We start from the raw sequence: 27,456 nt of genomic DNA, 5'->3' as shown, positions 1-27,456 counted from the left end.
ACATCTAAAACTACAGAGAAGATTAGCCACAGATTTGGGATGACTGGACAATAAACTAAGCACAGGTCTTGATTTATAAATTTCTGTGAGTCTCCACACTGTTATAATTTGTTCCAAAACAATTCTTGCAGGTCCACTTATGATTCTCAGTCAGGATCATGCTCTATGAATTTACTAACATGATGAAGAAAATTCAATATCATGAACCACAGCCACTACTTCTGACCTAAAACTGTATGTGCATGAGAAATATTAGGTATTGAGCTATGGAGGGGAAAAAGGCAAGCAAATAATGTGATCAGTATTCAAGAAGGTAACTGCATATGTTTCCAAATACTTAGTTATTTCTCCTTAACAATAAAGCAAGTTAACAGTAACAGTCAATACTTTGAAGTATTTTGCTCAGGCAGTGCAGAGACAATACTGTCATAGATCAGCTAGGCAATTATCAAAGCACACTTATAGATGAAGTAGTTATGACTACAATTCTGAAATTATGTGCTCTAATCATACAGTAAATTATTGGCAAGACCAAGATTAGAATCTAGAACCTTCACATATAGACAAAAGATGAAAACATTTATCTGGAAAATACAAAGAAGCAAGCCTTAATGCAAATTACTTTTGAATTTGTTCAAATTTCATCTGCAGAAGTGGACTTACCCTGGTAAACAGTCTCCACATAGTGCATTGCTGGTGGCAGAACAGTTGGCCTTCTGAAACCTGTTAACTAAAGCACAATCCAGACAAGGCTTGCACTTCTGAAAGCCCCAGTCTTCCTTGAATCTGTTTGGCCTGCATGTCATGCACTGTGCATCCTCCCCATATCCAAAGCCGCATTCCTGTAGGGATTAACAAGCAATAGCAAGCCATTCAGTCACTGAAAGCGTGAACAAGAAGAGAATGCTGGGATAAAATGAAGATCTAGTGTAATTATTACTGAGAATAGGTCTTTCTGAAGACAAAAGCCATCTTTTCAGCAAGTTCAAATGTGTCTTCCACTGCTAATAATCTCCCTTACTTCTATAAGTAATACTTAGTCATCCACTTTATTCATGAAACCACTGTGTATTTGAATGATAAAGGGCTTCAAGGACTCCCACAGTTTCATTATTACTAGCTTATGGTAGAATTATTGAGCTGTCTGTTTTTTAATTAGGTCAGTCATGTGAAAGTGCAGAAACAGGGACAAGTGAAGTATAAAGGCACTTACTCAGTTACAAAAACAGCAAAGAAGTACTTTGATATTAAGGTTCATAGCTAAGGTGAACAAAGTTAATTGCTGAAGAGAGTGCACTGATCTTCAAAGGCTTAGAATTTCTGCTACCAAATAAAACAAAGCTGGTTAATGACCATCCTGAAACATTGCTTAGCCCCTAAGAATTTCAGAAACTCTATCCAGTCCAGTTCTAAGAGTTCTTAAACTGGTGAAAAAAGTTTAATAGCTCTGTGGATCACAGAGAGGAACAATATTTTACTATAGAAGGAATATGGTTATGGTTGGTTATTTATCCCAAATGCAGCTGTTTAAAGAAATTATTTCCATTCGTTTGCAAAAGGATACATAATAGTACAGACAGGCTGCAAAGAGAAACACTTCACCCAATATATAATGGTTTGGGGACTGAATTCAACAAACTGACCATCAAAAACTATCAATCTATTTCACTTTTATGCCACTGTTTCTTACAGTTATCAAGCTACTAAGAGTTGTTATTCCCTTTTTGCAACTGAACATCCTGTTAATTGCTTTGCAGTACTTTAGAGTTAGATTTATGTGTTAGTGACACACTGTAAAATGGCAAGAGAAATACAACTAGTTGCTGAAATGGACTCACTGGGGAGGGAGTAGGAGAAGAAAAGGGAAAGGAAGGGAAAAGCATAATGTGAGGACCTCCTCCAGTACATGGTCTCAGTGGAAGAATAAGGCATCTTCCCAGTAGGAAAACGGCAGGAAACATTCAACTGAGCAACTTAAGAGGTTCCTACCAGTTTCCTTCATAACAGATACATGCTTGATGTATAATAAATAACTATCCCCAAAGCCAGCTGCCCAAGCAATTTCCCTGCAGTAAAAAGCTTTGAACCTTACAAACGCACTCAGCATTTTACAAGGTTTTGCACTTAGAAACCATCTACGAGACAAGCTATGTGATAAAATTGGCCAATATACATTTTATAGTGCCTCTAATCTGCAATGATAAAGTAACGATAAACAATGTTAGATGCATTTTTACTGGACATTCTAAGAATTTTACATTTCCTCTTTATTGTCCTGTGAAGAAAAACAAGCATTCAAGTGCACAGAAAAATAACAAATCCAAGAAAGCAACTACAAAAAGACATTAAAAATAGTCTTCTTCCGCTGTCTCTAGACTTGGGAATTAAAAAAAAAATGAGTTATAAGTTTTGGTTTGGTTTTTTTTTAGATTAAATGTAGTTTCTTACTATTAACTATTATTCAGATTAAGTAGGAGACAGAGAAACCACTGCAGCTAGTAACAAACAAACAAAAAAAGCACCTTATGTCACCTAAATAGATCATACTATATTCAATTTTACACTCAGTTTCATTTATGTAATTTTAAGGCTATATACAAAGCTACATGATTACCACCAGGGACTGGAACCAGACTAATTTGTGTTAAGAAATTTGCTCTTCCTAAGTCTAAAAAACCTTTTTCATTGCATCTCATTATTTCTTAACACATTCTTTCTAAATACCTACCTTCTCTTTACTCTTTCTATTTAGATCATCCAAATAGTTTTATAGGATATATTATGCAGCTCAGTCAAACCACATACATTCAGATCTTTTGATAAATCATTTGGAATTAGCCCCTCTCAAGTCCTAATAAACTGTCAAATATAAGGCTTAAATTAACTTAATTATAAGTTTTCCTTTCCAGACTACCTTTGAAGTTTCTGATCAAAAACAAGCAAACACCAGGAAATAAAGGCAGAATTAAATGTCTTCTACTTACTAGCCCACACTACCAAAGCCTGAGTAAGTTGTTTCTAGCTCTATCAGATATGCTTTGCTGTAGCTGGATATACAGATACATCTTAGTGATCCTTTGTAAAATGGAATGGTTTACTTTAAAACTATAAAAATGATGGATGCCATATAAAGAAATATTCTGCCCAAGGAATTTATGGTCTCCAGTCTTTTCAAAGATGGCTTCTAAGTTTTTGCCAGGAATTCTATGGATATAATCCATAATAACTACATATTTATATATGTACTTTTTATGTTCATATAATATTTGAGGTAGTTAACTGCTGAGCAGGTGCAAAAAAATATTTAAGCCTGTAAACCAGGCAGAAACAGATCTGTACTCACAACTAACCACATTCCCAAAAGTGAAGGATATGACTTAGACGATGGATTCATACTCTTTGGAATCTTGGATTTCATAATTTAGCAGTCCAGCAAAGACACAAACAATAGACTGTTCATCTTCTATCAGTACATGTGCAACACTCATGTGCATCAGTTTTCTTAGTGCTCTTTTTATGACGTCAAGTTATATGGCTGATGAGATTGGAGTAGTTCCCAACTCCCCTCATCCTTCTACTCTCTCACTCATATTTTAAGAGGGCTCTCTCTCCTGTGGTAGTTTGCCTCAAGACAGCAGAAGAGAGAAACTAAACTTATAAATTCAATTAGCTAGATTTCCAAAAACCACATTTTACTTGTGACAAAAAACCCCCTCAAACTAAACAGGTAAATATGTGCTATATTTATTTCTCCTATTGTGAGGTGTACTGTGAAGAACATTCACCCCACTTTTCCCTTTCCACTTCATGTTTTCCATGCTAGCATCAATGGTACTCAGTAACAATAATGAAGAATTCCTCTCTCAAATGATGCTTTGTACAAGCCATGAAGTCATGAAAACCCAAACACTTAGAAAACATTGTTAATTCTCAAAATTCAACTGCACTTCTGTTTTCTGGATATTTATACAGTTTTCACTACCAGAGTGTTACGATATCTCATTACTTTCAATGTATGTATCCCCAGAACAACTTTATTCAGAAGTGGGTTTCACTAAGGGTATCAAGTGAGAAGACTGGACAAGGTCACCTAGTAAACTGTAGCAAACTAGTTAACTAAATTAATAATTTAGTTTTAAACTAAAAGTATTAAAAATATACAATACAGACTCCTTAAAGTACTATCTTGACAGGGTTAACATTTTATTTCAGTATATACTACCCAAATACTGATTCAGACAGAATGACCAAAAGCATGTCAGACTATAAAGAGTAATGGAGTGAAGTGACATGGTTTTTCCCTGAAAAGTTGAATGCAATGCAGAAAGTAAATGAACAGTAAATTAGATTTTAAACATTGTTTCAATTAAAATAACCTCAAATTTCATTTAAAAATGCTTTCAGGCATTATTAAGATAGTAATCTGTAAGTACATTTTAGAATTTGTTTCTAGTTCCACTGATTATCCACAACCTACGTAAATCCCTAGACAGTACAGCACAGAGAAGTTCGACTTGGGCCACGATGATTACAGGAATAATTGCATATTCTCAAGAAAAAGCCTTCCAGTCATTAAGACACTTAATTGATGTCAGGTCATATAACAGGTTGCAGCACTACACTGGTGCTGGGAAATTAAGTTTTTAGTAATACCTTTGAGCATATGGTCTTGTTAAATAGGACACAGTTTTAGCTTCCAAAAGTACCTTAGACTGTGAATTGGCCTTGTCTAGAATCCAATAGTCAATTGTATCTATCAGCAGAGGTCTCTGAGCAGGACAGGCTGCCACAGTATGCTGCAAACATGTCAGATTTAGCTGCTGTGGTAAAGTGCACAGTTAGTGATAGAAAGGTTTCATTTCAGCCTACTAACTCGACTTTTGTGAAGAACATAATTCCTATTTTTGTAATATGCATATAAGAAATATGCAGATTTAAACTGTAACTAAGATGAAGTAGTTTCTCCTAAGTAAGAGTGAAATGAAGTCCTTCACATTAGACCTGTCTGCTTCAGTTTACTCTGCAGCAGAGAAGTTCCATCTTCACATGGTCCACTTCTGCATGATCCAATAATTGGCCTTTTGTATTCAACAATATAGGCAGATGACTTTTTTGTTACTAACATAAGAGAGAAATCTGTCAGTCAATTGCTTAAATTACTTTGGGAGGGAACAAAACAAAAAAAAACCCCACTGGTAACATATTTTACTATATACTTAGATATATCATGCTTACATATCCAGCCATATATATAGTTTTATCCATGAGCACTAAATATTTGATAGGAAAACAGAGCCATTAATTGTTATTAAGAAACTGTTATTCAGCTACAGCATACTTAAACATTGTTTTCTCACATGTAGAAAACCCAAGCAAACAAAACTCCCCCTGTGCTGCAAATTACTTCAAGTATATAATTAAATCCCTTTCCCCTTTGTGTTCTGACCTTTGCCTTAACATACTTTGCTGGTTCAAGCTGTTAAGTTCAGCAAAACTACTTTCAACTGCATTTCAGTAACAGCCAGAGCATCACATCCTTTCCTACAATTCACAGAAAATTCTACCTCTATTTATAAAAAGGAAATTATGCTTCCACTTACATTTAAGTTTGAGTAAAATCTCTTCAGTTACTTCAGTTCTACTGCAGTAGTAAAAACTGGAACTCAAAAGCCTATTCATGTCTGGGAGAAGTAATTGCTTACTCATTGAAATTAAGCATTCATATTTTCAGAGAAACTAGTCCTAAGAATCAGGACTAACTATTTTTGTTTACAGTCTGATAAAAGTAAAACCAGAACTTGAAACATGCAATACTGCAAACTACAATACCAGATAAGTATGCTACATCAATGCACGTAATACACGTACTAAAGCTCTAGTAGGACCACTGTTATAAAGTGCCATATATACAAGTGCCTTTAAAAATTAAAATACCTCCTAGAATCCTTCAAATTAGAGTCAATCTGAAAAAATCCACAATGTCTGAACAAAATCACATCCATACCATTAGTCAACTTCAAACCTCTACTTAGTTTGTATGACTGAATCTCAACTACTACTGCCTAACATAGTTTCACACTTTAGTGAGGATTGCTTTCTAAGTATTTCTGTCAATGCACTGAACACTAGCTACAGGGCGTAGAGAGATAGGGAAAATGTGTCACTCAATTTCAGTAAATCTCTTCAAACCACCCACAGACCACAATACTTAACTTCTGCTTTTTTTTTCAGAGCTGAATATAGTAAGAAATACAAAGCCACAAACTGAAAACTTATTTTTCCTTGTTGTTTAAACACACATACACACCAGACTTCATAATGTTTCACATTAAAAAATTTTCAAAATGTCAGTCTCAATTCTCCCTTGGATCTACATAACATACTTGCCTACAAATGTAACCCTTCTACCCTTATAATCCTTTTCACACTATCAGTAACCATGCCAAACAGAGTCTGACCTTCCACATGCAATGATATTGGGCATGGCAGCTCCTTCTGTCTTGCTTTACGGCCCCATCTGTTCCACAGTTTTACATTTTGTAAAATGTGGGCAAGATAACAGTAGCTGGACATTGAAGAAAGAGTCTTAGGCTTATGGATGAGACTTGTCAAGTCTACTCACCCATCATGATACCAGCTTGCACACTCTCTTTTTTGGCAGACCATCATCACACCTCTAGCATCCACTCTCTCCACGACACAAAACTGTTATGTCTCTCACTTCTGGTGATCATTCTAGTGAATTCCACCATAACCCCCTCTCCTTCTACCTCTCCCTTTCTCCCTCATTTCAGCTCTATCTTCCTTCACTGCTCTCTATCCTTGCTCATGCGCAGCATCTACTCTCTCTGTGCTGAAAGCAACCAAGATCCCCCTCATGACTTGCATTCAGACTTGGAATTTTGCTGGAAATTTTGCCAAGTTGAGTTTCCAGTTCTACTGAATAACCTCAGTCCATAACCCCAGTCACCTTTCAACTTCACCAATTCACTTCTGTACTCCTACAAAACCTGCTAATTCCAAAATATTTATGTGGATTTTCTTTTGGAAAGAAGTTGTTGTTCTACAAGAAAGAAAAATTTACGTTAGACTCATGATAACAATCTTTCCCTCCCTGTGTTATTAACAAGGACTTACATGCTTCTAGTCTATTACCATGTATTTTTCTGGCCACAATCTTCTCAATTACTTTGCATGGCATAAAGATATAGATTAAGTTTATAGTATTTTTAATAAGGTAAAAACCAAGGAAATGAGCCTCACTTGGATCTAGCTTCCCCACATAAAATGCTCCAACCACTGAGCGAGTGAAAACGGAACAATCGCATAACTCCCTGATGTTCTAAGGAAATATCTCAATTCTTACTTGAATCCTATTTGTATTTATGTGTACATGACCTTATTTTTATTATAAACCATTCTGTTAAGACAAATTGTTATATAGAAAATATTTAAACATTGCCTATAGTGGCAATTTCACCTGAATTCCAGAACTGATTCTGAAAGTTGACATTGTAAAAATCAAGCCCCTCCATTTCAGTGGTCTGTACCATCACTAGTTTGAAATGTGCTTTTCCTCTACATAGTAGGGTTATTTAGTCTTAATTCCCTGTAGGTTTCTTTCCCCCTTTGTAGCACTAATTGGCTTAAAAAAAAAATCCATTTTGATTTGAGAGCCCATACCCACATCCTCTAATGGTACTGCCTACTATATCAATGGTATCACCATTTTCTGAACTGAGAATTTTATATAGAAGAAAACACAAAAGCATGGTACTCAAAAAAGTGTAACAGGTCCAAATGCCAAAAGAATAAAATATTTCCACATATGTACAGATATCTACTACTTTAACCACATGAGTAAATGCACTTATTGGAAATGAAGTAAATTCAAGAAAGCATGATTTGTTTACCTTTGAGAGTTCCATTCCAGGTCCACACTGCTTGCAGAGGATACAGTTTCCAGTGGGGTCCCTAAATTCTTGCTCTCTGCAATCTCCAGTCTCACAAATTACCCTACTTAGCTGAAAAGAAAAAAAAAATTAAAAATTAAAAAGTTAACTCACCAAAATAGAATTAATCTATGATTACTGTATAATTTATACAAACTCTAAATCTGAGAAATAAACTTGTGTTTCTGTCTTAAAAACAATTTTCTGCATTATGAAAACCTTTAAATATGGCAATGGAAATCAATAATCTAAGTCCAAATACTATTCAGTGGCTTGAATTTTAAAGGTTTTCAGTAGTCAGTGACTTGTAATAATGTCACAATTTCTAGAAGACCTGATTGATATTTGCACTAATGGAATGTTAAAACATTTAATTTCTTGAACATGACTTTAAGTTCCTCACTTGAATACTGCAAAAAATGCACGATCATTTACTAAAGCTACAATTTTCGTGACAGTAAGCTATAATGATAGAATGTCACATCACACTATATTGTTGCATTTCATTTATTAGTGATTTCTAATTTTTCTAATGATGCTATTACAATTGAATAAATACACTAAAGTCTATTCCTTTAAACATAAATAATTAGAGATTTTAAAAGGTCAATCAAATATTTTTGAAATTTTAAAAAAAAATCCCAAATTTGTACAAATAAATATAAAGCAGTGAAATTTATTTGTAACAGGTCAATCTAATTTCTGCCTTCAAAGGCTTTTAAGTGCATTATCTGAACAAACCAGAAACTAAGGTTTTGAGAAATACCATAAGCAGCAACATCAGCCACTCAAAGTTTCAGTGTAATCACAGGAATTCTATCAAAGGAAGCAAGCCTTGTGAATTCGTTCAATAGAATTTTAAATTAAATGTCTACATACAGGCTTCCATCACAGAAAATGCTCTCCACGATTGCTACTAAATTTTTACTTTGTGCATTAGTCCTTTCAGAAAGACCAAAGCCTTTCTGACAGCTATGAAGTACTAATTACCCTTAGTTCTAGAGCTTGTCTCTGCAAGCCTGAGTTGAAGTAGGCTTAGTAGGCAATGTAATTGTGTGCTGTGCTATGTTCTGGCAATAAACTGAATACTCTCAATTCCTAAAATATGCTTATAGCATACTGTACTAAAAGATGGTCACTGCAAATTGCCTGGAATTACTAACATCTCTCTGAAGTGAAGCAGTACCACCTGCATATCATTACATTAGCCTAGGTTTTCTGTCCTAGTACAGTTCACCTTTCGTGAAGGAGCTCATACGGCAAAATTCTATAATTCTATGTGAGGAGTAGCAAGAAATTATACAAATCAGTTCACAAAGCTCACTTTACATTGATAAAATGCATGTGTAATTGCCTGCATATATGTGTTTAGTGTTAGCACTAAAGTGTAAAACAGCAAGACACCATTCTTATATGTCCTGGTTTCAGCTTGGGTAGTTAATTTTCTTCCAAGTAGCTGGTACAGGGCTGTGTTTTGGATTCCATGTGAGAACAATGTTGATAATACACTGGTGTTTTAGTGGTTTCTAAGTAGTGCTTATCCTAACTGAAGGATTTCTCAGTTTCCCATGCTTTGCCAGCGAGGAGGTGCACAAGAAGCTGGGAGGAAGCATGGCCAGAACAGCTGACCTCACCTAGCAAAAGGGCTATTCTGTACCATAGGATGTCATGCCTAGTAAATAAACTGTGGGGAAGTTGGTGGGGAGGGGTGGATTGTTTCATGGGCAGTGGTCAGTGGGTGGTAAGCAACGGCATTGTGCACCACTTGTCTTTTCCTGAGTTTTATTTATCTCTGTTATATTCTGTTCCATTACAAATTTATTATTTTATGTCATTTTAGGTATTAAACTGTTCTTATCTCAACCTAAAAGTTTTTTCTGATACAAGTGAGTGGCTGCATGGGTCCTGGTTGCTGTCTAGAGCTAAACCACAACACTATGTCCAATACAGTTTTTTCAACATCCATCCTGAGGAGAAAGAATATTAATCGATAACTTACCAAATATGCTAGTAAAATTACAAGCATCTTCAGTTTATCTTCTTGTAATCCTTTAGCATCCATGTCTTACAATTAAACCTTTCTCCCTTGAGAAGGAAAAAAAAAAGGAAAAAAATCATTATGTTCCACATTGTTGTTTAAATTACAAAAGTCCTATGTCTATAGTGCTTCATGTCATTCAGCATGTCAAAATAGCTACTTGTTAATGCCATTAAAATACTTCATATGAGTCCTGGAAGTTAAACAACAAACATATGCTTTAAAAATAATGTTCTTTCTTAGAACACAAGGCAATAGACACCATTTCTATGGCCTTAATTCTCAAAAGGATAGATTGCTATCAGCCTAGACATTTTTAAATTTAACATCCCTAAAATGTCTTTCTTGTTAGATGCCCAACTAAGAACACGATCAACAGACAAAACACAGTTTCTTCAAATACGCCACAGATCAGCTACGACATGCACCCTTAGTAAGTTTGCAGATGACACCAAGATGACTGGAAGTGTTCATCTGCTTGAGGGTAGGGAAGCTCTACAGAGAGATCCAGATAGGCTGGATGTCTGGGCCAAGGCCAATGCCACGAGCTTCAATAAGGCCAAATGCTGGGTACTGCACTTGGGCCACAACAACCCCCAGCAGGCCTGAGGAACAGTGGCTGGAAAGCTGCCAGGCAGAGAGAGAACTGGGAGTTTTGGTTGCCAGCAGCTGAATATGAGCCAGCCATATGCCCAGGTGGCCAAGAAGGTCAATGGCATCCTGGCCTGTATCAGGAACAGTGTTGTCAGCAGGAGGAGGGAGGTGATCATTACCCTGTACTCGGCTTTGGCGAGGCCACACCTTGAATACTGTGTCCGGTTTTGGGCCCCTCTCTACAATGAGGACATTGAGGTGCTGGAGAGGACACAGAGGCAGGCTGCCAAGCAGGTCTCCTATGAGGAACGGCTGAGGGATCTGGGGCTGTTTAGCCTGCAGAAAAGAAGGCTCAGGGGAGACCTTATCACTGTCTACAACTACCCAAAAGGAAGTTGCAGCAAGACAGGGGGTCAGTCTGTTCTCCCTAGTAACAAGCGATAGAACAAGAGGAAATGGCCTCAAGTTGCACCAGGGGAGGTTCAGGCTGGACATGAGAAGGAATTTCTTTCCTGAAAGGGTTGTCAGGCATTGGAACAGGCTGCCCTGGGAGGTGGTGGAGTTGCTGTCCCTGGAGGTGGATTTCACTGGAAGATATTGCACTTGGGAAATGTTTTAGTGGTTGATAAGGCTAGGACAAAGGCTGGACTTTATCTTAAAGGTCTCTTCCACCTGAAATGATTCTGTGACATAGCTGATCACAAGAACATTCCTTCCATGTTGCAATGTGGAGCAGAAAGCATTTGCCCAGTGGGTAAGATAATGTCTTCTACTTCATTCTGCAAGATGGACCAATAAACAGGGTATGTTTCTACTACTTACCTAAAGGATATTAACTTCTATAAATATGTTAACATGATTGTTTATGATCAGTAAGCAAAGACTATCACAGAAGACATTTCAAACATTATTAACCAAATCACATTCTACCTCAGTCAATTTTTTTTATTCTCTCAGAAAAAGAATAGTCCATAAAGTCTTGAATAGTTACTTCTTAAGAAGTATTAACAAATGATAGAAGGGGAACTATTTGAAACGCTTTACAATATGGAACTATAACAAGAATAGTATGCTTCAAAAATAATACAAGAATGAGCATAAACTTTAATGAACACAATTTCATACTTTGCTGCATGAATATCCTACCTAAATTCATCTGGGAAGGAACAACCCCCTGAACCAGTACAGGCTGGGGGTCAAACTGCTGAAGAGCAGCTCTGCAGAGAGAGACCTGGGAGTCCTGATTGATAATAAACTAAATATGAGCCAGCAATGTGCCCTTGTGGCCAAGAAGGCCAATGGCATCCTGGGATGCATCGAGAGTGTGGCCAGCAGGTCAAGGGAGGTTCTTCTCCCCCTCTACTCTGCCCTGGTGAGGCCTCATCTGGAGTCCTGTGTCCAGTTCTGGGCTCCTCAGCTCAAGAGGGACAGGGAAGTGCTGGAGAGAGTCCAGTGCAGGGCCACCAAGATGATCAGGGGACTGGAACATCTTTCATATGAGGAAAGGCTGCAGGAACTGGGGCTGTTTACTCTGGAGGAGATTGAGGGGAGATCTTATTAACATTTATACATATCTAAAGGGTGGGTGTCAGGAGGTTGGGACATCCCTTTTTTCTGTAGTATCTAGTAACCGGACAAGGGGTAATGGGATGAAGCTGGAACACAAAAAGTTCCACTTAAACATAAGAAAAAACTATTTCACTGTTCAGGTGAGGGAGCCCTGGCACAGGCTGTCCAGAGAGGTTGTGGAATCTCCTTCCTTGGAGGTCTTCAAGATCTGCCTGAACATGTTCCTATGCAACCTGATCTAGGTGGAGCTGCTTTAGCAGGGGGGATGGACTAGATGATCTCTAAAGGTCCCTTCCAACGCCTGCCATTCTATGATTCTATGAAATTCTAAACAATAAGAAAGTATATTTCAGTTGCATTATTAATTGTATTTTGAAGCTAAAAAGAGCTAAAGTCTGATATGAAGAATGGAAGATACACAGAGGTGTGTCAGGCAGCACTTTACAGGAAATCCTAGATTACATTTTTATGGTTATTTCTCATTTAGTGACAGATTAATGCATGTCAACATGGGTAAAAATGACAACATACCATCAAGCAATACAAATACACACAAGTGTCTGTGTGTATTTGTATACATTTTGTACTGTGTATACACATAGGTGCTTTTAAGTCTGAAGAAAAAAAAAGCAGAGAAACATGAAATGGGAAATCTAAGAAAGATTTCTGAATAACTCAAATAGAACAATTTGATGTGAGAAGTACTGAGAAACAAACGGAAAAATGGAAAAGGAGAGTCAACAGATTTTAAAGGTTATTAAGTTTACAAGGTTGATGTGAGAAATTAACAGCATTAATGCTGCAGAAACACATTAGGTATATAACAACAGAACTATAGAAGAACAAACCAATTTCCGGTAATAGCAAAGACTAAACAGCAGACAGGGACCATAAAAATATTCTAAAGGGAAGTCATAAGTTTCAATAAACGTTTCTTATCTACATTTGGAAAGAAGCAAGACAAATGAAAACTCTCATCACATAATATCTGGCCAAAGACACAGTAATTGAAGACCTATGTGAAAACAGATTCAACACAAGACAAATTGTGAGACTGCACCTCAGTAACCTTGAAAAAAGTACCAAGAAATTTTTATTCAGTTCAGAATGCTACAGAAATTCCAGAGTGGTAGTGTTATGGAAAAAAAAATGAAAACCCTATGAATTAGGAAAACTTTAAAGAACTAGGAATAGTAATACAATAAACATCTCTACACAATATTACAGAAGTGATACAAAATGAACTTGACTTCACTTGATTCAGAGAAGACATGACAATAAAGTTGAAACTCTGAAAGCCAAATGATATAAACTGATTAAATATGAATGCAAAGAATCATGCTGAAACTAAAAAGATTTGAGAAAAAAAAAAATCAGCATTGACTTATTAATTTCATATAATTCAGTGCTACTCAATGGAAAAAACTCGATACACTTTCTTAAATGCTATAAGAGATACAACTTTATGGAAGCATGGAAGTGAAATAAAGATACAGATGTAATCAAGTTGCTTAGAACTATGATCAAGTGATTATTCCAAATCACATGACTTTATAGTCATTATATTCCTTAATAACATTATTGTTAAAGAAATAAAACATAGCACAGTTATAATGTAATTACGACCATCTATATAACCATTTTTTAACACAGGCTTCTTTATAAGGTTAAAAGCATGTTTTATTTAAAATGTTAAGATTTACTTTTGCTTCTGAAAATACATGTGTGACATCAAAAAAGAAATTTAATATCATTCTAATTGAATATTTCTATGCCAAGTTTCATGTAGAATTATCAATGCAAACAATATTGATGAGCTATCCTAAGCCTAATGATCGCAAATACGGAGCTGTGGCATAATCTAAACAGTCTGTATTTTTTTCTGAAGTATGGTAAAGAAAATTAAGAACAGCTTGATTAACTGGCCAGCAGATTCAGTACTTGCCATATTATTGCAATAAAATGTAATGGAGCCAATATTCATCCTACACATTTTTTTCCAATATGCAATAACCTGAAGATTTAATAGTGTAAAAAAGTTAGCATTTAAACAATTTTTAAAAACAAGTATTGAAACAAAGCTAATGATGTGGTTTTATGTTTGTAATATACTGGAGTCACAATTGGTTTAAAAAACAAATGCCAGTTCTTAACAGAAGAGAGTAACAAGTAGCATTAAAAATGTTGCTAGTCATGCTGACAGCTCATATTTCAGTTTTAGTCTCCTTCTCTGTAGGCATTCAAAACTTACTTGGACAAGTTCTTGTGTGACCTTCTCTAGGTAGGTCTGCTCTGGCAGGGGAGTTGGACTAGATGATCTTTCAAGGTGCCTTCCAACCCTTAAGATTCTGTGATTTAGATTTGTCCTTCCTGTTACAAGATGACCTTCATATAGCATGTACCTCAAAGACTTCTAGGACATAAAAAGCACATGGAGAAGCATGCTGTACTAAACCACATTTTGTTGACTTAGGTGTGGAAATTTTATTGCACTTCAGAAATATTTTCTATTTAAAAGAAAATGTATTGCCTTTTTAACCCTCCTGCCAAATCCAACACCTTCAAACATCAGGAGTTCCAAAACCCAGAATAAATTTCCAAAATCAAGCATTTTGGAACTGGCATCACTCTATCATGGACTTCTCCAACTCATCTACACATTTTACTGAGCTTCGAACTTGCTGACTGATCATTACTTGTACGATGCAATTTCTCCTTTATAATCATCATATCTTACAAAAGTTTTCAGATCTATGTGCCTTAAACTTCAGTGCACTTCACTAGGTTTAGTAGCACTAAACATGTTCAAATCATTTCAGGAGACACAAATGAATGCCTGTGGTATTGTATCACGCAATCATTGTGCTTATGTCCCATTTCCTACCAAAAAACCCCAAAGACTATATCCTGCCTATAGCACATGAGAAAGAAATCAACTAGTGTACAACAAAAACAAACCCAAGCCATTGTTAAGAGTACAAAAAGAGTGTGTTTCTTTGCACGACAACAATAAAAAATAGAGCAAATGGTTAAGGCACATTAATAACTCATTGCTCTGAAAGCAAGTCCCAAAGGACACTATCTGTGCCAGCTGCTTGTTTCCTGTTCTGTCTCCAGTTTGGTTAAAAGTCTGGCTTAAAAAGCAGACACTGCAACACTTAATAATAGGTTGCCATTGGGCAAATTTGTTCTCTCTTGATATCAAGTGGCATTACACTGATGTCTATTGGACACAAGCCATTCATCTCATATGCATTCAACTAAGTAACTAGAAGAAGTTTTTGTTTCTAAAATTTGAGTGATGAAACAGAAGTTCAATGCATTTACACATTATTTGTTCTTCTTCAGATACTGATATTTATGAAACTGAGTTTGGATAGCCTCAATTGCATTAAATTAAATAAAACCGTGGACACAGTCTTTTGAGGTCAGTAAATCCTTCCAAATACATCTTTTTAGGTTGACAGCAATATGCTTACCCAAAATACTCAGGGAAAAACAATCATCTTTGCTCAGGTACTGAACCTGAGATAAAGAACTTCCATTGAGAAATGTGGTTGCACAGTTTGAAGGTTGTGTGGGGTGTATGATGCATACGTATAAAGAGGACAATATCAACCAACAAATTAGAAACATGGAATAAATGTATTGTAGAAGTAAGAACTTTAAACCTTCAAAGAGACATTAAACTATGGCCTAGTAGCTGGTTTCTCCTATGTGTAAGCATCAAAACTTTGAAGTCAACATCATCCACCTTCTAAGGGAAACTTTACCAGTGGAAGGTCTCAACTTTGAATTCACTTAACTTTCCTAAATCTTGTAGGTTTACCATATTAGATTTGACATTTGTACCTGATGACTACTTCTCACATTCTCTATAACACTGGCAAAGAGTACTCTGGGAAGTTCTGGTAAGAAAGAAGGATGAAAATACAGTCATCTTATCTTGCCAACACAGATCTCTAGTATCCAATGAATAGGATCTGAGGGCTCTTCTGACCACTGTTTCCCACCTGCAGCTGTCGACTGCATGCAGTAAACTGACAAGAACTGGCAGATGGCTTTAGCATAGTCAGTGCCCCACAGGCAAGAAACAAGAGAAGGGAAAGTACTCATGCTGCTGCAATAATAAAGACAAAGGGAACAAGTTAGGGACAAGAACTTCCACTACAGAGCTATGCATTGTTATCCTGTCTCATACTTCTAGAACATCTTCCCTTTACACCCTACCCACAATGCCCGTACTTCTTCCCTTTGTGAGGTAAATGATATCTTGTCTGAACACATTTGCTCCAACTGCTCTGAGAAGGACCACGCGCAGAAAAAAATGAGAAAATACTGTCAGGTAGGTAACATTCCTCACATTAAATACCTTATTGAATTAATTCCTGGTTTTTAGAAGATGCCATGTGGTACAATATTAAGCACTTATGAATTTATTTCTGGTTTTGTAGATTAAATCTGGAACATGGCTGGTGAAAGAAAATACATTTTAAAGGCTGAAGGAGGAGAGAAAGGAGGTTTGTACATAGGTGGGAAATACTTGAGCTCCTTCTGAATACCATGTGCTTTGAGTTACGTTGGCTGAGGCATCTGACTTTACAGAAATAATGGCGATAACTTCATGCTCCAAAGAAGCATCTATGCAGTGTCTGGTCTGTGTTATTATAGATAGAATTCACAGAATGCATTAAATCCCAGTATCTCAAAAAAGATATAATCAGCAAAACTTGAAAATTAACTACATAATTCATGCCTGGGTTTGCTACTTGCAAACAATGTTCCAAAACCATGCTAGTAAAATTATGTAAAATAGTTATCCACCATGTTCTTCAACATATCCAGACTACCATTAATGAGAAATTACAGTAAAGTATCCTAACAAAGGTGCAATGTGGAGACTTGTTCCTACACTTAAATAAAGCTTTTTAGAATATCAAAACCTGTGATTCACACAGTAACTCCCAATCCCACTGAAGCTGTTGAGACTACTCATACAAATAATGAACAAATCTGTGCTTCAGCATCAAAACTGTGGCAAAAAAATGTTACTCCTTCTGTTTAATACACCTGACTCAGCATCTGGGAGACACTAGTTTGCTAGGTGAAACCTCAGTGTAGAGCCGCATTTGTGCATATTTGTACTTAAATATGTCAGTAATACAATGAGAACTACAATATTAATATTTTGCTTTCATGAAAGTATACTAATAGCTATTTTTCAAAGTAATTTTTAAGAATTGTAAATCATGAAGCATCAGGCCAGTTAATACAGTAACTCTTGCAGTGATTTAATGCCAAGGTGTTACATTTATCCAGACACCCTTTAGCGGTTTTGGATAGCATACAATGTCTTAAAAAGCACAGACATGAATTACTTTCACTCTCAGCATTCTCTTTATTAGGACAGCAACTACAAGTTGGTGAAACTGACGAAGAAGAAACTTATTGCCTCCTTAACAACTAAACGTCTTATTACCAAATAAAGAAGTTTATCTCTACTTCTAATAAACCCCCATTTGCCTACATGAGAAAAAACTTGCAGTTAATATACCTAGCTTGTTTTACATGGTGAAGGTGTGCTCGAGATTATACAGTAGTTAGTTAACAAACTCTACCTACAGACTGAATCCATTTTCCCACTTTTGCTCATGTTAAACGCTACTAGACCTCTTTGATAACTTGATAAGCGCATTCATTTAAAGCAGTTCGAAGTATAAAGGTGGCAAATAAGTATTAATTATCAAGACTTTTCATGAATACCAGGTAAAGCCTTCAGTCCATGGGCAGAGTAATGGAGACAGACATCAGAAAAGAAGTCAAACAATCAAAGGCATTTCAACAGAACCATAATTGTGGCTTTTCAACCTCTTAGCATCCGAGAAAAAGCTACTAGCCCCTGTTCCTTTAACTTCAGCTGCAAAACTGTCTAAAGCAAACAGCAATTTACTTATGCAGTAGACATGATAAGAGTTCGTGAACAAGAATGCCCGGCTCTCAAGGGCTTTTTTGTTCGCCGCACTCCAGAGCGTGGAAGGGTTACTCTAGCGCTGACCCGATCTGCAAAACCCAGCAACATCAGCTGCGACTGCTTTCTGCTACCGTGCCCTACATAACCCACTATGGGACGCCTCGGGGCAGAGCGGCCGGTTAGAGCGGCAGAGCTGGAGCCATCTGGGAAAAGATCCAGCGGAGCCCTCCGCAGTGCCTCCACTCCTTCCCGGCACGGCCACAGCATCTGCCCCGCGGGCGCTACGCGCAGCGGGAAGGCGGAGAGGGCTGGTGCCAGGCGCACGGCGGGGCCAGCGCCCGGCGAGGCCAATACCCCAGGGGGTGGTGAAGGTAACTCGCTCGGAGCCCCGGGCTGCGGGAGCACCGCTGCTTCTCCACGCTGGCCGCCCCATTCCGCGCACCTTCCTCTCACAGCCTTCCTTCAGAGCGCGGAAAGGGGCGAGGGGGAAGGGGAGAGCTGCGGGGATCGCGCCTGCCTGGAAGTCCCACGCACCCACCTGTCGCGCCGGAGTCCCTCCCGGCAGCGCTCGCCCCGCGACCGCTGCCTCCTCGCGCCTCGGCTCGCCGCGTCACCCGGGCAACGCCGCGCCGCTCCCCGCCCTCTTTCGCCGGAGGAGCCGGGCTCAGGTGACCGGAGGCAGCCAATCAGCAGCCCCCGGCCCACGTGCCCCGTGGCGAGGGGGCGCGCACCCGTGGAGGCAGCCGCCGCGGCAGGGAGGGAGGGGCCGCGCGACGCCCAACGGCCGCCTCGAGCGCGCGGGCCCGGCGGCGGGGAGCGGCAGATACCGGCGGCCGCCGCTTCGGGGGCGGGAAGAGGCTCCCGCCGCGGCCGCTGTGGGGGCTGCCCGCCTCACGCTTAACTCCCCTCCCGCCGGGAGATGCGTGCCGAGTGGTGAGCGGCGGGACGTGCCTTGCGCTGGTGGCACCAAGCCAGGGTGAGCCACAAACGAAGCACTCTCATCCCTTTTATGCTACCAGGAGGATGGCGGAGACTTGCAGTGCGTGCTGAGGTGGCTGGTTGCAGGCTGCGGCTGCCACCTTGTCTCCAGAGGCAGCCTGGGCGTTGGGGACTGCACCTTTGGTGTTCTGATCTCCTGGAGCCCTGGCTTAGAAGTGATTACGGCTGCCAGACCCCAGGCTGTTGGGCGGTTGTTAAAACGGGCTGGGCAAAACCCTTTGCTACCATTCAGGAGGTGAGCACAGAAGGAGTCCATGGAACTCAGGAAAGTTCTAAAGCGATATTGGTGAAGCCAGCCTTGGAGACTTTGGTGAAAGAACTGCCACTGCAGATATTTCAGGTCGTGAGTTTTACTTTCAGTGAAAGGGTTAATGATACCACTACAGTCCAGACAATTTTATGGCTACACCAGGAACTAAGTTAGGTTCGGAAGAGAATGAACCAAAACATACTCGGCAGTAAAGCGTTTTCTAATAAACAGAATTTTTGTGAGCTCACAGATAAAATTTTGGAGTTCATCAGTCATGTGGACTTACACAAAAACAAGTAGTGCTTACTGCAGTACAGCAAGATGTCTGCAGAGAGATAAATCATTGCTGCAAAACTAGTTGTTTTCAATTAGGAGAAGAAACCCCAAACCTAATTCAGAATTTACAGGGGTTTTCATGTAATTATAAAGGGCCTTCAAAGAAGAGTGTTGCTTCAGGACTCTTGCCAGAAGGAGCTCTGCAAGGCTGGAATTTCAGTGAAGAATGGCATGCTACAGCACAACGGCAGTGCATCTGTTGTGAATGGCAGCAGCTGCACAGCAGTGAGCATGCTACATCCTCTTGCTATTTACAGACAACTGCTTTGTACCTTATCTGTTTTCTGTAGACACCAGTGAAATGTACTGTGGAGTGGGAGAGTCGTCATGTGTGTTTCAGATATTTGTTTTTTAGTATAGTTAGACAAGTGCATTAAAACATCTCAGTTCTCAAACTGTTGACTAAACACTAAGGATTACTATAAAGAAACATTAAGACTTTCTCATCAGACGGGGTTACTATGCAAATAAATGAAGCATGTAGCATGTAAAATACTTCCTCTAAATGTAAAAGGGAAGAAGTAATTCCATCCTTCATTGAAAGATGTTGAAAATGGCAAGATTTCTTTTGTTTTAAGTCATGATGCTGCTTCTAAGGAAATGGAAGAAGTTAGAGCGATTAATACAGATACAAGGTATAGAGATTCTGACTACAGTAGGGAAAGCAGAAAAGAAATATTTGGGAAATAGTTTCATCTGACCTCTTTGATAAAACTAAGTTGTGTGACATATCTGATGTGGAAGCAGAAATTGTACAGCAATAGGAAGTTGTTATCTCCATATCTCAAATGCTAACACAGTTCCCCCAGTCAACTGTGAGATAGATCTGTGCTTGTTATGACAGCTGTTGGAAACTGATGTCAGTATAACTGTGCAATGTCTTTTGATAGTTTTAGCTATTACAAACCTTAAAATACGTTTATGATGTTATCTAAGAGACACTGTTTGGAAATAGCTCTATTTATAATCAGAAATTGCTCAAGCTATTTTAATAAAAAAAGTATGTACTTGTAAATTTCCTAGTCAGATTTGCTTGAAAAAGCATTGTGAACTTGTTCTTTCTGAAGACTTAAGCCTGAGGATTAATTAATGTTTATACAGCACTTTGCAAAAGCAAAGTCACAAGTGCCAAGAATTATTTAATCTTTAAAAGTCAGATCAATGAAAGACTAAACTGTCAGAGAACTGCTATTTAAAATAACAGAAATGCAGAACATCCTCTCCTCCTATTCTTAAATATGTTCAACTATGCTTTCATTTCAGTCTCACTCATATTCACACATGTAAACACACATGGGTTAATGCCCATCTGTGTGTAAATATGTGGGGACTTTTTACTAAATAAAAAAAAAGTTTCTGAAATGCATTTCTAAGGCCTCAATATTGCAAATATTTATAAATACATATACAAGCCCTACAGTGTAATCTATCTGATTAACCAGTGTTACACAACTTTACCCATTTGTGTGATGGGTCAGATCTTTATACTGATAGTTTAATTGTATTGGACACATATAGCTATTTTGACTTCTGAGGAAAAATAATCTTTGCATTAGTTTTAAAATGTACTGCTCTTTCTACTTTACTGCAAACAAGGGTGTGGTTTAGAAATTATTTTCTTCAGAAAGCAAATGTACACTTTAGAAAACATGCAATGAGCAAGGGAAGATTGGAAAGTAGAGAAGCTCATCAATGAAGTATAGAATTACGTAATAAAAGCATCTTTTCAGGATTACTGAAACATGCTTTAGTACCTCATTGTCATTTAAAGAAAAATACTAAATTTTGCTTTGGCTGTGCCTTAAACAATATCCTTCCTTGACAGCTAGAACACATTATTCATGCAGAGCTAATTACTTTCCTTATATTGTAATTGACTTGTTAAGTCAGAATATGATTTAATTGGTGGTATAGAAAACTAAATGATACCAAGTCAAGCCTAGTTAATCTGTGTCTGGCATATTATCTCTTGATATTCAGTAAATGTAAAATTTATATATACAAATATACTTTTAATTAGAAGAAACAAAGTTTGCAGACTGACTAATGAATTCTGACTACGTTTATATGGAAGTGTTGATAACTTAATCTTATTCAGATGTAAACAAACTTAACATTTGGGTTTCCATGTTACTATGGTGCATACTGAGATATTAACATCTTGAGGGTCCTATGGACTGGTGAACCTCTTAAAGAATAGTTTGCAAATGATGCTTCACAGCTCAGTCATTCTGACTTTTAGTTGCAATTTGTTAATAAACAGATGTACTTAAGATTTCTATACACTTAAATTTAGGTTTAAGAATATACATCTAAAGTCACTTTCAGAACTGAATGTCCACCATTAAGACTAGATTTTGAAAGAGCTCCGTGTCTGGAATGTTGAACTTCTTTGCAAGTCTGGCCCCAGTTATGGGTTCTAAGTTCTTCTGAAAATCTGAATTATATTTAAGTACCTACAGAAGCAGCTTGAGTCTTATTTTAACAGACTGTCTCCAGCTGCAGGCACAAAATGCTCATAGATTTGGCCCAATCTCACCGAAAATACGGCCCTTTAGAATTGCAAACATATAATAAATAATCCTAAATCTTCTACTGTATGTCTTTTAATAATGAATTTATGTAGTAGATATCTTTAATTTTCTTAAACACAATATGCAGAACAGAATGCAAAATGCTGTAATTGGAAATTGGTTCACTGAAATAGGAGTAAAAGTGACATCAAGTTCAGCAAACCGAGGTGTTATCTTTAGATAAGCTGAAGATTTCTTTAATATCTTAATTAAAATGCCTTAAAGTAAACTTCTATCATCAGGTTAAAATGTTACTTTTATTTTAAAGCTTTCTTTTCCTATAGAATAACTGAACCGTCATCTCTTCAATCTTGCAATAAAACCATTTTGCTTTTGCATATAGGGTTGTTATGCTCATAAATTTAGTTCTAATATCATGTGGAAAAGGAGACTTTTTTTCATCTCAAGTGTTTAACTATTAGGATTAAAAACATTGCTTAAAGAAGTCACAGTTTAATAAATGCACTGAGAGCAAACAATACACAGTATGTAGGAATTACTATTAGTCTTTTCTTAGAAAATAAATAATCCTGTAAATCATGTAATACTTGTATTCAAATATAACTTAACAAAACTATAGCTAATTAGATAGGAAGGAGCAGTGCACACCAAAATCTTATATACCCCCCAAATATTGGAAAAAAACCCCGAGTTGGCTTCAGTTTTCACTTGTCTACATATTATAGATTGTTCTCAGTCTAATTCAGCCTAAGAATTGCAAGTAAAATGATGCATAAATCATATATAATCTTCTGACCTTTATACATACAATGATGTGTAGTATTCCTGTTTATGTGAACTTTACAGTTTCTTAAAATCTTGCAACATAAAACTGAAAAGAAATATAAAGTCAATACCTGTTCTCTGATGAAGTTTTCCACTGCCCAGGCTTTCTGCAGCTTAATTTCACACTGCCAGAGCTTCTGTATTAAATGCTTTTACCTCCTTAAGAGAAAAAAAAAAAAAGTATGTCAGCACAAGCCCAGACGAAACTCCAAATCCGGGAAAATAAAATTAACCATGCAGATCAAAGGCAGACGAGCACTGAGACCAAATGCCTGTAATCTGATCAGTGATCAGTTGCCATACATCAAAGGCAGTGCTTTGGAGAGGAAAAAGAGCTCCTTTTCCAGCAGGTAGTTACACTCTTAAATTCTGCCTTTCAGAACTCTGGTTCTTTTGTGAAAAATCGATCACTAGCTTTTTCTCTCTTTCTTTTCTTGTGCTGAGAGAATGCACGCGATTCTGAAATGCTCTGAGTTGAGTGGCTGGATCTGTAGCTTTTGAGTTCCCAAGCTGTGTTGTGGATTGTGTGTTGGAAGCTTTCCCCAGTGCCAGCGGGTTCCGCTTTATCCCTTTCATCTCGCTGAGCTGCAGATCCCATGACATCATTCAATGCTGTGGGACTGGTTACAGAGCTGTAATACAGCCTGTGGGGGAATACGGCTCAAGAGCAACAAGAGTTTGCATGATTTCTAATCAGGTTAGTCCATTGTAGCAAACCCAAGGCTCGCTTCAAAGTTTTCATTACATTGAAGTCTCCTCCCCAGAAGAGAGAATAATGTAGCTATAAGGTTTTCTTAAAAAGATGCTTTATAATTTTGTTTGCAACAGGAAGTTGCAGTTTTCCATATAGTTCTGGGAGACAGACATGCAGGTCAGTTTGCTAGGCAGCTGTTAACACACGACAGAAAACTACTTTTGCTTGTCTCTTTATTGAGGTTTGGAGAGGAGGAAATGGTGTATTTTGTGCACTAGAATTGTTTTCTGTGCAGGCAAAGACAAGCACAATAGAGCGTGCTCTTAGTCCCTGGATCACGTCCTCCCTGCTACTTACTGTGTGGCCTTTTGCAAATCATTTTATTTGAGCCTGATTCATCTGTGGCTCATGATTCCTTTACGTAAATGAGCTGTAAAGCTGCCATAAGTAACTCACAGAAGCTTTTTAGTTTAAAGGCATTTTTTTGCTGGGGTAGAATGGAAGTGGTCACCATGGCACTGTCAGCAGAGGGAAGCTTTGAGGTGGGACATTCTTCATGCTGCTGCAGTTCACAGACCCCAGAATTGCTGGAGGGTCCCATGCAGCCCTGGGAAGCAGGAGAAATCTCAAGGCTGCTGTGATTTGCACTGTTTTGGTGAAGAGGAAATGCAGAAGAACCATACAACTGTGTTTCATATTCTGGGATCTGAGGCAGGGTTAGCTTTTGGCACAGAGATTGAATCATCCCTCTGTGCTTCAGCTGTTAATAAAACATGCACATATTAACCAGGATGGGCTTTTAAGATAATCAGCCGTACTGAAGATGTCACTGAAGTTAGCATAAATGTATACCCCATACTTTGGGTATACCACATGTGCAGATGAAAGTTATACAAGCCTGTGGACTGGTAGACTTCTGCAAATATTTGCACACTGAGCAACCGAGAATTCATTTAAAAGGCAAAAGTCAAAAGAGGCAATATGCTAGTCATGGTTGCCTCGAGCATTAAAAACAAAAGCAAACAATCAGCAGATAATGGGTACTGGATGGTCGAGTGTCTAGTGAGATTCTTCTTTCTGTGCCCCATTTACGAGCTGCAGCTGCCTCCCCCTTGCCACTGCCCCCGCCTCCCCCTTGCCACTGCCCCCCTCCCAGGGACAAGGCATCCTTGTCCCTTTTGCAGGCCAGAAGCTCCCTGGCCTTCCTGCACAGCTGCTGCCCGCTGCCCACTGCCCTCAGCCCTCCCTCTGGCTGGGCTGATTCATCACCGGCTGCTCCTGAGATGCTGCTGCTGCGCTCAGTAGCTGAGGGAGCCTTCTGCTGGTTGGATGCTGTATTGTGGACAGCACCAGGCCAGTAAGGAGTGCTGTGCTTCATTGCAATGGTAACATGTGATCAACATTTCCAGAAAGCTTTGGGATCCTTACAAGGAGTACTATATAATGTAATTTTGTTGCTGGTTGGGCATAGTTTAGATGTTGTTTTGGATCATCTATCCACGCAGGCCTCTGGGGGATGTTCTGGTAATTGAGATGGAGAAGAGGTGTTACAGTTACAAAGGAATACCATACAAGTAATGAATCCAGCTTTCAGGAATACACTGCTGGAAAAATATGTAAACAAACCATAAATCTATCTCTTTCTTTAATTTCCACTTCCATTTATTATAAATAAAATTAAATGATCCAGATTGCTTACTTCTATTTTAACATTAATTTGTGCTTTTCAGACATACAACTTTCCCCTGCTCACTGGAAGATTTTTTGATAACAATCCATTTCTTGCTTTCACAGTGAAACAGTGAGCTGTACAGAACTGAAATAACCCTTTTCTGTTCATTCAAAGGTGCTTTTCTTTAAGAACAATGCTGTTCACAGATAGCAGTGTTTAGTTCTCTGTGTTTTAAGCAAGTCCTGAAGGTCTGTTAGAGGTCTTTGATCTTTCTTTTATACACATGAAAAAGAGAAGTAAGGTTAATTATTACCAATTTAACCTTCTAAAGCTTAAGCGTTGCATTTTACATTTATGACACTACTTTTTTCCCTGTTGAGCCTGGTAGCCCAAACAATGTACTATTTCCTATTTTAAGGCTTCCTCAAAATTTGATCAGAAGTGTGTAATAGTAGCCACAGTTGTCTGTATAATTCAGTATTTTTCCAAAGGTTGAGAATAATCTTTTCTCCTTGGATGAAACATGGATAATATGTATATATTGTGCTCTGTGTTAGGCACAGAATTGACTAGTACAAGAGCCAGAAATGGAACCTATGTAACATAACGTTGTACTTACATCTTCTGATCATCAACTCATGCTTCCTTCTGTAGTCGCTCATCCAGCAAAGCATTGAGACACAAGTGGTCTGATTAAAATCCATTAGACTACTCACTAGATGATTAATTCTAATCATTGAAATAACTAAGGAGGGATCTGACCTGAAATTACTGAAATTGCTTATTGAGCTTGTAGATGTTGTTTAGGTATCTAAAAAGCTCTTCTAGAAGAAGTGTTTTTGATTCCTATGTGAAACCAGAGAGAGATGTCTCTGAAGTCCTGCAGAGGGAGATGCTGTCTTCCTAATTCATTGCTTAAACTTTTCTAAACTTGGAATCTTCCCTGAGAAATATTAGTGGATTTACCATTCTCTTTTCATTATGTGAAGACCTCATGTTCTTCAGGATGTCGCTTCATTTTTCTCCTTAAAGGTTAGGCAAGAATTAGACAAGGCTCTTATGTTAGGCAGGTTAGATCTCATTTTAAGAATTTTTAGGGAAACAGAACAAAGCCCAGAGCTGCCCTTCATGCCGAAGGTGCTTCATCACATCAAACCCATAAAAAATGGTCAGCTGATAGAAATGAGAACTTTCTGGAGATGCTTCTTAAATATAACTAAATCTTAAGGAAAAATATTTTATGGAAGAAACCATCAAATCAACAAGTGTTATATAAATGCCTGCCTTGTGCTTAACAAGACTCCTCTAGTATTCATGCTGTGCCTAACATGCTTATATCATCTACATCAAATGATTTACCATGTTGCTTTATATACATGCTACTTGCACCCTCCCCCCCCATACCTCTTCTTGTCACCTTTCCTCTATTTCAGTCCATAGCAGCTCCAGCAGACATTCAGAGAAGAGATCAGGAATCACCACAGGAAATGCAGTGCCATCGTTAACAGTCCACTCACTGGCCATGTGGCCATTATTTATACTAATCACAGCCTTTCTAAGTGTGGCAAAGATGCTGGAATGATGCTGGAATTAGCCTGTTACAAATGTCAAACCAGTTGCAAGCTTTCATCATCCACATCTACTGAGGCAATTATCCCCTCATCAGCAACGGGCTGCTGATTTATAGAGGTGTAAAACCATTTTCAGAGCCTTTTGTGGCAGCTCAGCACTGACTCTGAAGAAGCAGTTGTCAATCTAGGCCCCAGTGGTAGTCAGAAGTGCTGCTCATCACCCTCCTAAAGTATTTGTCCTATGCAAGAGAGATGCTTTAGAATACCCAAATCCATCTACCTACCTGATCTGCATTGCCATCCCTAGAAAAGCCAACACCTTGTTTCTGCTTTATCACATGGATAATTATTCATGCAGACATTGCCGATACCTACGCCCACTCTCTGCTACAGTGCTTACAATCTGCTTGATAGCCATAAGGTTTCTAAGAATTTCAGCTGCAGCACCTTT

The 27,456-nt window shown here is 38.2% G+C and overlaps 1 protein-coding gene across 3 annotated transcripts in view; it reads right to left on the bottom strand.

The window, feature by feature from the left end:
* The window catches only part of TNFRSF19 (TNF receptor superfamily member 19), a 58,519-nt gene extending 34,904 nt beyond the window's left edge, over positions 1-23,615 (bottom strand). The window contains exons 1-5 of one of the 3 annotated variants that reach the window (XM_061992746.1): positions 23,372-23,615; positions 23,140-23,227; positions 9,952-10,037; positions 7,914-8,024; positions 664-842 (exon numbers count right to left, since the gene is read on the bottom strand). In XM_061992746.1, the coding sequence (XP_061848730.1) occupies positions 664-842; positions 7,914-8,024; positions 9,952-10,014 (353 nt within the window). In that variant the 5' untranslated portion in view covers positions 10,015-10,037; positions 23,140-23,227; positions 23,372-23,615. Of the gene's footprint in view, positions 1-663; positions 843-7,913; positions 8,025-9,951; positions 10,038-14,404; positions 14,543-18,662; positions 18,740-23,139; positions 23,228-23,371 lie in introns of those variants that run through there. The other 2 variants (XM_061992755.1, XM_061992763.1) reach the window with 2 other exon arrangements.
* Between the last annotated feature and the right edge of the window lie 3,841 nt (positions 23,616-27,456).

Source organism: Colius striatus, chromosome 1 (assembly GCF_028858725.1).
Source record: "Colius striatus isolate bColStr4 chromosome 1, bColStr4.1.hap1, whole genome shotgun sequence".
In the NCBI taxonomy this organism is placed as follows: Eukaryota; Metazoa; Chordata; class Aves; order Coliiformes; family Coliidae; genus Colius; species Colius striatus.
The sequence above is the reverse complement of the archived record's forward strand: the minus strand, read 5'-3'. Positions and strand labels throughout refer to the sequence as shown.